At 40.1% G+C, this 13,126-nt stretch overlaps 1 protein-coding gene across 1 annotated transcript in view; it reads right to left on the minus strand.

The window, feature by feature from the left end:
- Positions 1–13,126, minus strand: part of AGBL1 (AGBL carboxypeptidase 1) — a 286,378-nt gene that overhangs the window by 223,217 nt on the left and 50,035 nt on the right. Inside the window, exons 7-10 of the mRNA XM_064669024.1 lie at positions 8,056–8,264; positions 4,497–4,662; positions 3,464–3,537; positions 1,243–1,359 (exon numbers count right to left, since the gene is read on the minus strand). Of these exons, the coding sequence (XP_064525094.1) occupies positions 1,243–1,359; positions 3,464–3,537; positions 4,497–4,662; positions 8,056–8,264 (566 nt within the window). The remainder of the gene's footprint in view (positions 1–1,242; positions 1,360–3,463; positions 3,538–4,496; positions 4,663–8,055; positions 8,265–13,126) is intronic.

Here is a 13,126-nt window from a genome sequence, read left to right on the forward strand (position 1 = left end):
TCCTGGGTTGCTTCTGCAATGACTCTCTTTTCATCATTCTGATCCCATCTGCATTCCTCCTTCTTTCTCCAGCTCTGCAGTGGAACTTTGAAATCTTGTTCATCTGGATCTGGTCCCATCTCTGTGACACTTTGGTTTCTCCATCTGCAGTTTGGATGTTTCGCAGAAGTAGCACTTGGAATGAAATGAGAAGGAGCAGAGGGAAGACTCTCAGTCCTGTCCTTCAAGCTCTTCTCTTCCTCAGACTCCAATTCAAGCTCCTTTAGGTTTAAAAAGCAAAAGGAATTAAAAGAAACTAAAGACAGATTGTGCCTCCTTCCAGAGGAAACCTTTCAAGGAAGAAAAGAGGAAATATTTACACATCCCCCAAAACAGTACTCAACCAATAAAACAACCAGAACAAAATCAGTGCATGGACCACCTGCCAGTATTTCTCTATCCACAAAGCTGTTTCAACAGAAGTCCTGAGAAACCAAAAGGATCCAACTAGAGATGACTCACGCAAATGACTCAACTGAAACCAATTGTTCTAACAAAGAAGGGAAGATATTTTGCAAGGCATTTTTTTTAAATATAAATGTTACAGCGGGGTAAAGGCAGCCAATCTGTCATGCAAAACTCCACCCCACCTTCATACAAGAGTATAATTTAATCCCATTTGGCTACTTATGGTGACAATCAATGTGACAATATTGTGTATACAGGAGATACATTAAACCAGTGGTCTTTTCCAGACTCATATTTGAATCAGAGTATTCAGCTCTCCTAAATTCCAAGACTTATAATGAGTGCAGTAGTCCATTTTTTGTCCCAGACTGAACTAGGAAAAAATATTTGAGCTGTTCATTTCACTCAGTGGCAGTGCAATCTTCCCCTCTTCCTTCAAACCACTAGTTGACAGTATTTATTTTCCACATCTCATTCTGATCTTGATATTGCTGTTGAAATTGCCAGCAAGGATACAAATTATCTGACAGATTTCTCATGTGGCAATTGATTCAACAGTGCTTACTTAATCTATACCCAGACAAATGTGCATCAAACATCATTCCCTTTGTCACTCACGATTCACACCAATAAACTATAGTAAAAAGTCATAATCTTTGGTTTTCCAGTCCTATAAGACTTACAGGTTTCCTTTTGCAATAGCCTTGTCTAGTCATCACTTGTCAATACTCCCTTTCAAGTATTTCTAAAATTCTGGAATATTCATAAATAAAGGAAACCTCACTATGATTGTACCTGAAAATTATGGGAAAGTTCTGGACACATTGCTTCATATTGTCCAAGATCTTCCTCTGGCCGGTCAAGCACTGGCTTTGACCTCAATTTATTCACATCTGTCTCCAAATCATAATCCTACAAAAGCAGAATTAGAAAAGCACATAAATTACAAATGCCCCACAAGATGATCTCAACTATCAGTGAACTGGGGATAAGAACAGGATCTGAAACTTTCACAGTTGAAAGTTCCTATGCATTGATTTGCACCCTCACCCATATCAGATATGAGAATCAAGGCCAAACTGTGTCAAACATTCAGTCATTGCATTAAAAAAAACCAAAGCCAAACAAATAAAAAAACAAACAAAGAGCAAACAAAAAAACCAAACCAAACCAAACAAAAACAAAAACAACAGCAACAAAAACAACAACAACAACAAAAACAGGAAAAGATGGGGCAGGAGGGAAGGATGGAGACATGGCATTGATGACGGGGCATCACACTACATCATTATTCAAATAATTCTACCTGTCTTTAAGTATGTCCCACCAAATATCATCAAAGAAGTGATTTGCTCCTGACAATCAGACTAATTTCTGAAGCTTCTATGGAAAGAAAAATGCCTGAATGCACAAGTGTCCATGGCATTTCAAACCCCAAGCCACACTTGTGTCATTAAGCAGAGTCTGAACTGCTGTTTGGGCATAGGTCAAAATGCAATGAAGGGCTGAAAGGAGCGTGAGGTCAGGTTAAAAGGACTTGCCACTAACAGCATACTGATGCATAAATAGCTTCAAACTTGTTTAAGATTTGGACTGAAAAGAATAGAGGGTTGATGTGATGATTTTGATTTTCATAGAACTGTCTGAACAGCTCCTGACAGAAGAGTAAGCCGAGTTTCAGTTCGGTTGCTATTGCTTGTATGCATGGATATGTGTTATGTACCTGTGAAAATGTTTGTAAACCACATCAATACCAGGAAACATTGTGCAAAAGGTCTTACACAAAGAAAGGTAAGCTGAAAGTTCATTATCCATTCCATGCTTGCTTTCCCTCTAGCAAGATTTTTCAAGGAAGATATATGACCAGCACACCAGACAAACAGTATTTAAAACTCCTATTCAGAACAAGCTCTTAGGCAAAAAAAAACCCAAAACTGCTTACATCTACTTGGTAAATCCTTATGAATAATGAAATAGTTCAGAAGCATAGGAGCTGTTTCTGAATGAATAACTAATTAAAGGAGATAAATTCACTATGAACCTTATTCCTAATGAACATCTTGACAAGCTCTAATATTCAGATAAAAACAGCCAGACAAGGGCAAGTTAGGACACTGAGATAATGTGTGGGGGTTTTTTTAACTTCCTTTTTTCATTGGGTGACATCAGTTTAATACTTGAGGAGAAAAAGACAGGGCAGTAATGAGAACACCCTTTCACAGAAGTCTCAATCATATCTAATTAGATTGTATATGCAACTTCATTTCTTTAATTCGCCTTCCCAAGCCACTTTAGGTGGATAAGACTTATTAGCAGCATTCAGTACTTCACATTTGCATATGAGCTTGTTTGTATTTTCACAAGAAAAAGGTTTGCACTCTCATCCTCAGCTGCTAGGGGGTTTTTGTGCCACTGAGGTCACTGCAGGGAGAATGCTAAGGAAGAATTCAGGGAAGTATGGAATAATTAATTGTATTATTTATCTGTGTAGAGCATCAAATAAAGAAGGAATATAGGTTCAAATGCCCCAGCTGTGGCTTAAAATAACTAACCTTTTCCTTAGTGTGGGTGCACAGCCCAAATATGATCTGATATTCGAAGAAAGAGAGGGTTAGTCTTTCCTAGGTGATAAATCGATTTTTCCTGAGTAAGTTTCATTTTTCTGGCATACACCCAAAGGAATCAAAGATCCACCATTTATCCCTGACTGTGTATGTGATTCTAATAGTTGCTGGTCAGTCTCTCTGCAGGAACAGAGAGTCACCAAATCCACACCATCCTGGGTAACAAGATGGCAATGAATAAAATAAACGGAGGAGAATTCTAATGAAAATCAATGCTTTGTCCTTGTCTTCTTTCAAATATCTTTCTATTATTCATTTAGTGTGTTCATGTAGGACCACATGCACATCTACATTCTCTGCTTAGATAATCTTTCAGAGTGTCAAAATGGACAATGAAAAGTTTTACTTTCCAGTATGTAGATAATTATGGAAACTATGGCTCATATACCTACTTCCTCCTTACTCTCCCCATCCTCGTTATCCAGGTCTTTTTCAGCCTCTTCTTCTCCATCACTTTCATAGTCACCTGCAGGAGTAGGAAAGAGGTAGAGTCAAAGGTGTTCAACCTAATATCCCTCTCATGTCCTGCAGAGAAATACATGTAAACTCTTCTGTGTGTGCCACACAGTCTATAACCCACCACAACCCTGATTAAAACAGATCTCATTTGTTAATCTCTGAATTTGGCACTAAATCATTTTTAAAGCTCTGTTCCCTTGGACTCAAACACTGTCTTTCAAAACCATGACAAATGTCCCCATGGTATGGATCCAACTCATTTTACAAAGCAATACAGAGATTTTCTGCTTGGCTGCAATGATATTACAGGATGTTCTTAATCTATATTATCTAGATTAGAGTGTTTTACTGCTATGATTGTTATAGTATTTGAGCATCTTCCACATGAAACTGAATGCAACAGAAATTGCTTGTGTGTGTCATGGAGCCTGCTGTTTCTCCTTTTCTGGGGAGTAGCTATCCTGCCTGTACTTGAGTTCTGCTTTTCAGCAAGAGCTCACATCTTCTACTCATGGAGCATGACTGCTACCTGCTTTTATTTTAGAAAGTGAAAAAGACAATAATTCCCACAATTCTTTAAGGAAAAAGCTGCAGGGCAGTTCCCCCTCTCCCAAACAGCCATGCACAGGCACAGTTATGCCTCACTCTGTTGCTGTGGATCAGTGGCATTTCCAGCCTTTGCTATGCCCACTCTGCTCCATTATTTTTTTGGATAATAGAAGAATTTCTTTTTATTTTTCCTCGCTCCTTTTATTCTTCTTTAATTTATTCTCCAAACAGGCTCTCCCAGGTTCAAGAAGATCTGGGAGTAATTTATTCTCTATTGAATGACACTGTAGGCCATCAGATTAATTTTAACTGTAAACCCCAGGACTGTGGTACCAAGTCTCCCTTCCCCAGACCCCACACTTAAATCTCATGTCATGCTCTTTTTCTTCCTATTGAATTCAACCTTCAGCCATTTACCTTCAGATTCCTCACATGGAGGTTCAGCCTTGGCATTCCCAGGAAGAGGGAAGGAATAGGAACTGCTTACTGTCGCCACAGGCAGATGCTCCTTGGGGTAGCACTTTCTCAGAATCTGAGTTGCAGTGGTTATAATAGGATCCAGATTTTTACAAGATAAACAGTCCTAGGAACAAAAGGAGAACAACACTAAGAATGGTCTCTTACAACTGTCCTACCTGTTACACACGGTCCCCCCCTGAGCAGTGCTGGGTTAATGATTGGATTCCATCTTAAAGGTCTTTTCCAATCTAAATGATTCTATGATTCTAAAATACTTTATTATAATCAGAAACAGGAAAATGACTGTGTTGGGGTTTTTTTGGTTGTAGAAGATTTTACTCTGTTTTCTCATGTATGATTGAACGGCATTATAAGATTCAGTGGGATTAACCAGGATTCCTGTAGGGAGGCTAGGAAAAAATCATCTAAAGCTGACATGCTTACAAGACTCACTACAAGAATCTTAATATGTATTTCTAGATCTTTGGCTGTTTGGAACAAGGGGGAGAGAAAAGACAATTTTGAAAGCATCTCCAAGGAAAGTTTTATTATGGGTATAGCAAACACCAAGGAGAACTGGTTTCTATTTCTGTTTCAATTTATTCACTCTTTCACATGGTTTCCTTTGTTTGCTTGTTATTAAAGGAAAGATTAGGAAAGTTTGTCTCCATGTGGGAACAGGCTAACGTTCTTGAACAGTCTTACTGTAGTTTAGTTTACTAAAACTGTTCTGTTTTTACTAGAACAGTGAACACAGGACTGTTTAATTGCCTGCCTTGGGACAGCCAACTTAATTCACTGCCAAGTGAATTTAAACAGTCAAGAACAAGGCATATACATCCAGTCAATGAATTTCCACACATGAAGTTACTCAATGATGCCATTTGAAAGTCGTATTTTTCTTTACAGCAAATTAGCTTACAAGTGCAAACAAGCCTTCAGATACCTTACAGGGAATTTGTGGGACTGTTTGGATTAGTGCTCACAAAGTGCTCTCAGATTCCAACATAATAAGGTTTACAAGTGACTGAAAAATATTACATCGTTGTGTTGGAAAAGCCCTTTTTACTGGCACCTGAGAAATAGGCAGGAGACTGCTTTGTATGTGTGTAAGCTACCCCACTTATTTTGTGGTGGGATAATGTGAATGAGGGAAGAGTGAATCCTTAGCTCAGAAAACTCATGTAATTCAAGAGATCTTTTAGTCTCCACACTCCATCTTTTCTCCATTGAATCTGCAATAGTCCAGATATTACAATATGTGATATATACAAAAAAAAGGAGGTTTCAATATGACAGTAAGACAAAAGATAGTGATCCTAATGGATGCTACCACTGGAAAATGGAGAGTGGAGTATAGGATGATATTATCCTAGAGTAGTACAGGAAAATAAACAAGGCAAGCTTAAGACATCAGATGGAAAAGTGATAAAATAGCAAAATAACATTGCATGCAGCAGCCTCTCCTAAAGTAGATACCAACCTGTTTTCTTGTCTCAGAGCAGGCAGCTCTATCACTGCACACAAAACCAGCCAGTGCTAATGTGAATATACCATTTAACTGTCAGGAAAGTCTAACTGCAGCTAGGAAAAAGCAATGGGAACAAAAAGTATTTCCTTTCCACAAATGATTTCATTATCTAAAACTATTTTTCATTCCAGGTAAAAGCAGAATATAAAATATCTCTAAATTCCCCTAAAATATCTCTAAACTCTCCTCAAATAAAGTAGCAGTCACTTCTAATCTATGTAAGGTGACAGTCTTTGAACTATTGGCTCTTTCTCTAAAGACATAAGCTTAAGGACTATTAAAAGCTTAGGTATTTCATCTGTCCATCAGCCCAGACAATAGGCAGCCAGAGAGGTTTCAATTGAAAACCATCCTTGTAAATAGGATATCCACTGGAATTTAAAACAAACCCATCTTGGCAAAACTGTTTCCATTTCAATAGAAAAAAGAAATGTTTAAAAAGTTTCAGCAGAACTTTTCTAGCCAGCTTTTAACACCTTTAAAATCTCATTAGCTGCTCAGAGTTTGGTCAAGGTTAATCACCACAGCCAGGAAATTCCTAAAGGCACCAAAATACTGTCTATAAAGAGCCATTGCTTTCCCAATCAGGAGTGGGAAGCACTTCCAATGGTTGGTGTCTTGGAGAGACACTGTGAGACTGACAATATCCCAAAGAAGCAGTGAGGGAATATACTGAACTTTGAATTTATTAACCTTGGTAATTTCTTGTCCAAGGTCTCCCTAACAGTGCACATTAGAATAAAGCAAACTGGAGGCCCCTGGAGCTGTCATTTCCGCTCCACTTCTAACCTTTGGAAGGATTAGCATTATCAGTGTTTACTGGAGCCTTAGTATGTCATTTCCTGTTTGCTCACCCAAGGTGACCCAATGTTTGCACTTCCCATGGAGTTGCTCCCAGGCTGAGCTATCAGGAGATGTTAGCTCAGAAAGCTTCATGGGCTGCAGAAGGTTCTGGAGAGGGAAGGAGCTGACATCTACCCTCAAGTAGCTGTTTCCATCCACCCTATTAAAGTTTCTGCAGACCAGGGACTTCTCATTAACAGAGGCCATAGGCCCTCAGAAGGTCTGCTAGTTCTGGACACCTCATCCCACCTAAAGGAATGGTCAATTCCTCATGAGGAAAGTGAAGTGAAAAAATTCCAGAAGTCTCCTATATACTGTTAGTAAGAAATATCTTTCAGTCACAGAAGAATCATTCATGGCAGTGATGGTAAAAGGGAAGAAGTAGACACACTGGATCACAGGGCAATGGATTTTCTAAAGGAGAAGGGGACAGGTTTTTCTCTCTATCTGTGATGGTCCTAGAATGAGATAATGCACTGGCCAGTAAGAATGATAATTGAAACACTTCTGTGGAATCAGGTCTACAACAGAAGGATTTTCCCTAAGTCACTTCTCCACAGCAGGCTAAGGAAGCATGTTGCTGAGAGGCTGAAGAAACTGCCACTGTTCTGTACCTGCCTTTTCTATACTTTATAGGGATCCCATCCACAGGACTATGGCATCTTTCCTGAACCCACAATAATGTTTCATAAGATTAAAATTTAGCCTCCTGAAAAACAGTTGATGGATGTTTCTTATTATAAAAGGCGTGGCTAAATAAGCTGATTGAGTGGAATTATCTGGATACCGTAAAGGAAAAATCTCATGAAACACCTAAGCAATTCCTCTATAGATATATTGCATTATTCTTCAGGAGAGGAAGAACAAGCAGACAGCAGGATGCACAGGGAAGGAGAAAAAAGCAATAAAATCCCGAACTAGAACTCCCTTGAGGATCGTAGGAATTAAGATTTGTTTTAAACTGAAACATTTCAGCTTTTCTGAATTACTAACTGTATGAAAGTCAATACTTCTTAACATTATCATTTTTTCATCTATATGTCCTTTTCTGAATTTATATAAGTATGGAATTTCCTGTTCTGTGAGGTAAAACCCAGCACTAACTACCAAATCACCTCATTTAAACACAAAAAGCACCATTACCTGCACGCTTGTGAAGAGAATCTCCATTCCTTTGGAACCAAGGAAAGTCTCCCTGCCCAGCTGGATGTTGGTGATGTACTTTAGGCAGAGCAGGAGACCCCTTCGAATGTAAATGTAGTTGTTGGAGACATCATTGCGATGCCAGTCTTGGTAGAGTCTCAGCAAGCCACCCAGGTAGCCCCTGTTCACTGCCCGGCGGCTGTTGGACTCTGAAAGCAGAGAGAAAAGGCTGAATTAAACTCTTTTCTGTTTGAAAGCAATGTGGCAACTCAGTGCTCAAACTCAGACTTTAGCACCTCCTCATTCTTACTTAATGGTCTTAATTAAAAAAAAATAGAATTTTTTAAACTTTTTAAAATTATTATTATTTAGGGTGTTACTTGCTAACCATGCACTAGGTTCTTGGAATCATACATGAAAAAAAAGAAGCAGTCTCTCTCCTGTCTATCTGCAAACAGCTGCTCCAGAACCCTACAGATGAACCACACCATGAGTAGGGAATGGGCAGAGCCCATATATCCTTCCGTGTGCTAACAAATTTAATTCCAATTGCAGCACTACAAGATTTCCTGAAACTGCAGAAGCTCTTGAGGAGTGAGAAAAGCTAAAGAACAGTAATATTAGTCAACAGCAGGTCATAAAATCTTCTGAAGTGTTGTACTTCAGTCCTGAGAGAAAACCTTGCTGAGATCAACAAATTCAGAAACCTTGTGGCTGTACAGTCCTGTCACAGACAGAGAAATTATGTTTAACTTCTAAATGTATTCCCACACATGCTTGTACAGTGAAGGTCATGAATAAAGTGATTCTGGGAACCCGCAGTATTTAAAAATTAACAAAACACTAACACAAGAAATAGCATTTTGGGCTTCTTTTCTGTTGCTTTCTTGCTCCAAGATTTTAAAGGTCATATTCAGGTAATGTTTAAAGGTTTTACTGCATAGGCAAGAAAATTAAAAAAAAATATTAAAAAAATAAACTATATAAAAATATAGGAGGATAGCTGCAATACTCCCTTAAACATGTAGCTCCAGGATTTCAGACTGAAAAGAGAAGATTATAAAACTTGTGATGAAAAATAAATTCTGCTGAGTATTGTAAAGCACATCCCTTCACCCATTGCGTTCCTTCCTGCCCGTCAGGACCAACATGAAGCCATACCAAACTCCAGGCTCCCTCCCTTCAAACCAACCCTGCCTAAACATCTTTTCCTGACTGGCCCTGACATTCTTTGCTGTGACACACGTTAGAAGCTGTCAGGAGCTCAGTAATCAACGGAGGGGCCAGGTAGTATGAATAAGACAGGAGCTCAGCTCCCTGAATACCAATCAGCATCTACAGCTCACAACAGATGGCTCTTGGTACGGGTTCTACAGAGCCAGTAGGCTCCAATCCATTTCCAGTTCATTAAGCCAAGTGCCACAGCCTCTCACACCTGGAACTTTAAAGTCACCAGTGGGGATTCGCAGGACAGGAGAGGAAGCTAGAGGTTAAGAGAGAGAATAGAAAGATGCTGTTTGAAGAAAATCAGTAACAAGGGAAGCCATGGAAGGAGCAAGCAGGAAGCAGCATGGGCAGCAAACCTCAGTCCTAGTGAAGAAGCAGATGGAGACATTGGAAAGGCAAAAAAGTCACCTAAAGTTGTCTCAGTCTGCTCTCTGCAGTACATTAGCAAACTCTTACCTGGAGAAGGGATTAGAGGGCTATTTTGCTACCTGGCCTGGTCCTGGAATTTTATCTACCATTGGCACCACAGGGCTGGCAACAAACAGCACCCCCAGACTGGTCTACCAACTCATTTTAATCCTGCTCTGCATCTTCACACCACTCTGCTGACATGCCCTCACAGTGACCTGCTGGTCCCACAGCTACTCCAGTCCTACACAGCTCTGCCCAGGCTCTGCACCTTGGCCTGCAGTTCTCTAGCACTGTATTCCCATGCTGTTAACCACCTCACACTAACTCTGCCAGTACATCTTGTATTTTGAGGCTTAATGGTTGTCAGCATGCAGAAGGTCATCCTCCTCCTTTGACCTTCACTCCGTATTTCTGTTTTCTATTTGACTTTTTACAAGAAAACTTTAATTGCTTGAGAATCCCTTATCAATCCCAATGATTTTATTCATGATTTCCTGTTAATCCTCAACCAGCTGTCATGTTTACTAACCTGCAGGATGCCTAACCCCTTAAATCAGTCAATCTTCCTTGAAGAATTACTCAGAAAGCCCTGTAAAAGTCAATAAGTATATAAAACATGACAAGAAGAAGAGAGTCAGGGAGTGTAAGGTAGGGACAATTTAGATCAGACTCAGAGCTTCCCTGAACTGTTCAGGGACGGATGAAATTGGACTAGATCTAGAGTTTTATAGCCTCTAGCACTCTGCTTGAAGTCTAAGCTTTCTGTGTCAATGCTGATAGGAAGAGGGAAAAACTGGAAAGCACTGTGTGTAGAGCTTCTTGGGGAATTTATTTAAAACAAAAAAATAAAAAAATTCTCATAAAGTATGTTTGTGATTTTTTCCCTCACATCTTTTCAAGACAGATTTCCACATTTGAATCCCAGCTCCTTAGGGACCAGAACACACAACTGTCCTATGTCTCAGTTTTAATACTCGATGAAAAGCATGGAGGAAGCTGAGCAGAATAACTTTGCTGTTTCCTCTGTGGTAAGCTAGGATCAAAACAATTGCTTTGAAAAGTGAAGCTGAGATAGTGTGTTCTGTGAAAAAGAGATGGAGAGGCAGGACTACAGTTTCCTCAGCTCTTTGATCAGAAGCAATGAGAATTAATTGCTGAAGGGGCAAAAAACACATTCATTTTGTTTCTGCTGTCTGATTTCATTGATTCTCCTCTGCTCTCCTGTGCTGTCAGTGTTTTTCTTAATTTTTTCTTTCATTTTTTTCAGTTCTATAGTCAATAAACTAGTGAATATATGAAGGAGGAAGCATGCCAAGATCTCCAGAAGGCAGAATGGAAAAAGGAGGCCTCCCCACCTGTCTGTGTCTGTTGGTCTCTCCATCTAGGGATGCACCAGCATGGGCATCTATCTATATTTTGGCACAAATACAGATGGTGGAAATGAATCATACAGGTATAAGCAGCACTGCACAGATTTTTAGGCAGCAAGAACCCATCCCTCCTGGAGCGAGTATGTAGGATCTGTGTGGTAAGTGGCAAAATGTCCTATGTCTTTTGACCCTCTTACTGTTATTCTTTAGTTAGTCCCTTCCCTTCTCCCTGGGTATGGTCAGTGTCCAATGGAAAGGGAAGCTCTCCTCCCACGCAGCTTTCAGAAGTGCCCAGGGATGGTGCTTCCTATTTTGAGTGAACTTAATGACTCCTATTGTGTGAGGCCATCAGTGGGAACTCAGCACCAAACCCAAAGAAAACTGTTTTGGCTAAAGACGGGGCTGGTAAGTGGGCAAAACTGCATTAAGAGCAAAAATCTGACTACACATCAACCACTTTATGCTATAAATATCTGCAGGCATCAGGGCCCGTTGAGCTCTCCCTCTAGCACCTGCCTGTGTGGCAGTGACCTCCCCTCGAGTAGGGATGTCTCTCAAGGTTACCCCTCGAGGCTGAGAGATCCTTTACCTGACACAAGACATTGATGGGTTGGTGAAATTTTTTGCATGCATGTAACATTAAAGATACATATAGTAAGCTCACGTGATAATATTTGTATCCCATACTAACCTTAAGTGTAGTAAATAGTAGAGTATTGCCCTCCAATCCATCTGTACTCATTAAAACTAAACTAACTACTAGGTCAGATCTACCTGAGCGATCTCTGACTCTTATCCTGTGACAGTCTGACTTCATAGTGTTATTCTGGCATCTCTGACAGGGGAGCACTGTCTTCACCACCATGCCCAAACCAGTCCCTAGCACGGTATTTTCTTTGCAAGAGTTTCAGTTCTGCCTGCTGAGGCTGGGCTAGGTGATAGGGAACACTCAGTGTCTTCTTAGCTTCCCACACTTCTACAACTGCCTCTCCACTTGTGGCTTCCAAGGCAGTGCTGTTAATCAGTGAAGGTTTTAGCACTGCAGCACAGAACATGTGGCCTGGTTCACCTGTGCAATTAGCCAGAAATGCAGAAGCCTCAAATGGTTAAAGATCCATCCAAATTACCAAGGGGATCACACTAAAGAAATCCCTGGTTTTGGCAGAATTCTCATTTTGTGTTAGGGGACAAGAGACAAGGACAGACTCTAAAGTCAGGTTTTCAGTTTAGTAGATGACTAAACTGACCACCAGTGTTCCTGTGGACATTTCTGAGCCATCCTCACAATCCAGTCCCCTTTGAAATGTCTGCCAAGAATACAGGGACCACTGGAAAACATGCAGCATATTTAATCACAAAACTGTATTACAGTCAACTTGAAATATGATGAGCAATGCACTGCTTACCAGGCAGAACAGAGATATTTATCTTTCCATCTATCGACTTGAATCTCTTTGTTGATGCCACTCAGCTGATTCATTATGCCAAGAACATACATTGCTATAGTTTGGAGATAAGAATGCTCTGCTAAATTAACCCTATGGCCCCTAAAGCAGTGAAAAGAATAAGAAAATCTCCAACTTCCCCACTCTGCTCTAGTGATTGCCTCTTGGGAATAAACGATGCAAGATATCTCCTAAAGCAAAGAGAATACAGCTATTTTATTCGGTCATTGAGAGGTCATTTTTTTGCTAGAGAAAAGCACAAGGATCCTCTATAGAAACAAAATTGTCCCCATGGAGAAACAGTCACACACGAAGTGCTGGGATGAGTTCAGACACAGAAGGCTCTACAGTTTCAGCAAGAAGCTGGTATTAGCTCAGTTCTTGTTGGAAGCCAGAAGACTGGGCTATACTTGTGCCCTATACACTTCAGAATCCAGGCATTTATTTAAACACTTAGACAAAGAACACTGGCACAAAACTAGAGAACACAGATAGGATTTTCTAGCAACTACAAATGCCATGTTTTGCTCCTAGACCAGGAATCAGCCACAAGCTTAGCTTCAATACAAGAACAGCTCATTCTTTGTTTTAGTTCCAGGTGTTGTTCAGTTCAGTGGC

This window comes from Pseudopipra pipra, chromosome 12 (assembly GCF_036250125.1).
Source record: "Pseudopipra pipra isolate bDixPip1 chromosome 12, bDixPip1.hap1, whole genome shotgun sequence".
NCBI classification, from domain to species: domain Eukaryota; kingdom Metazoa; phylum Chordata; class Aves; order Passeriformes; family Pipridae; genus Pseudopipra; species Pseudopipra pipra.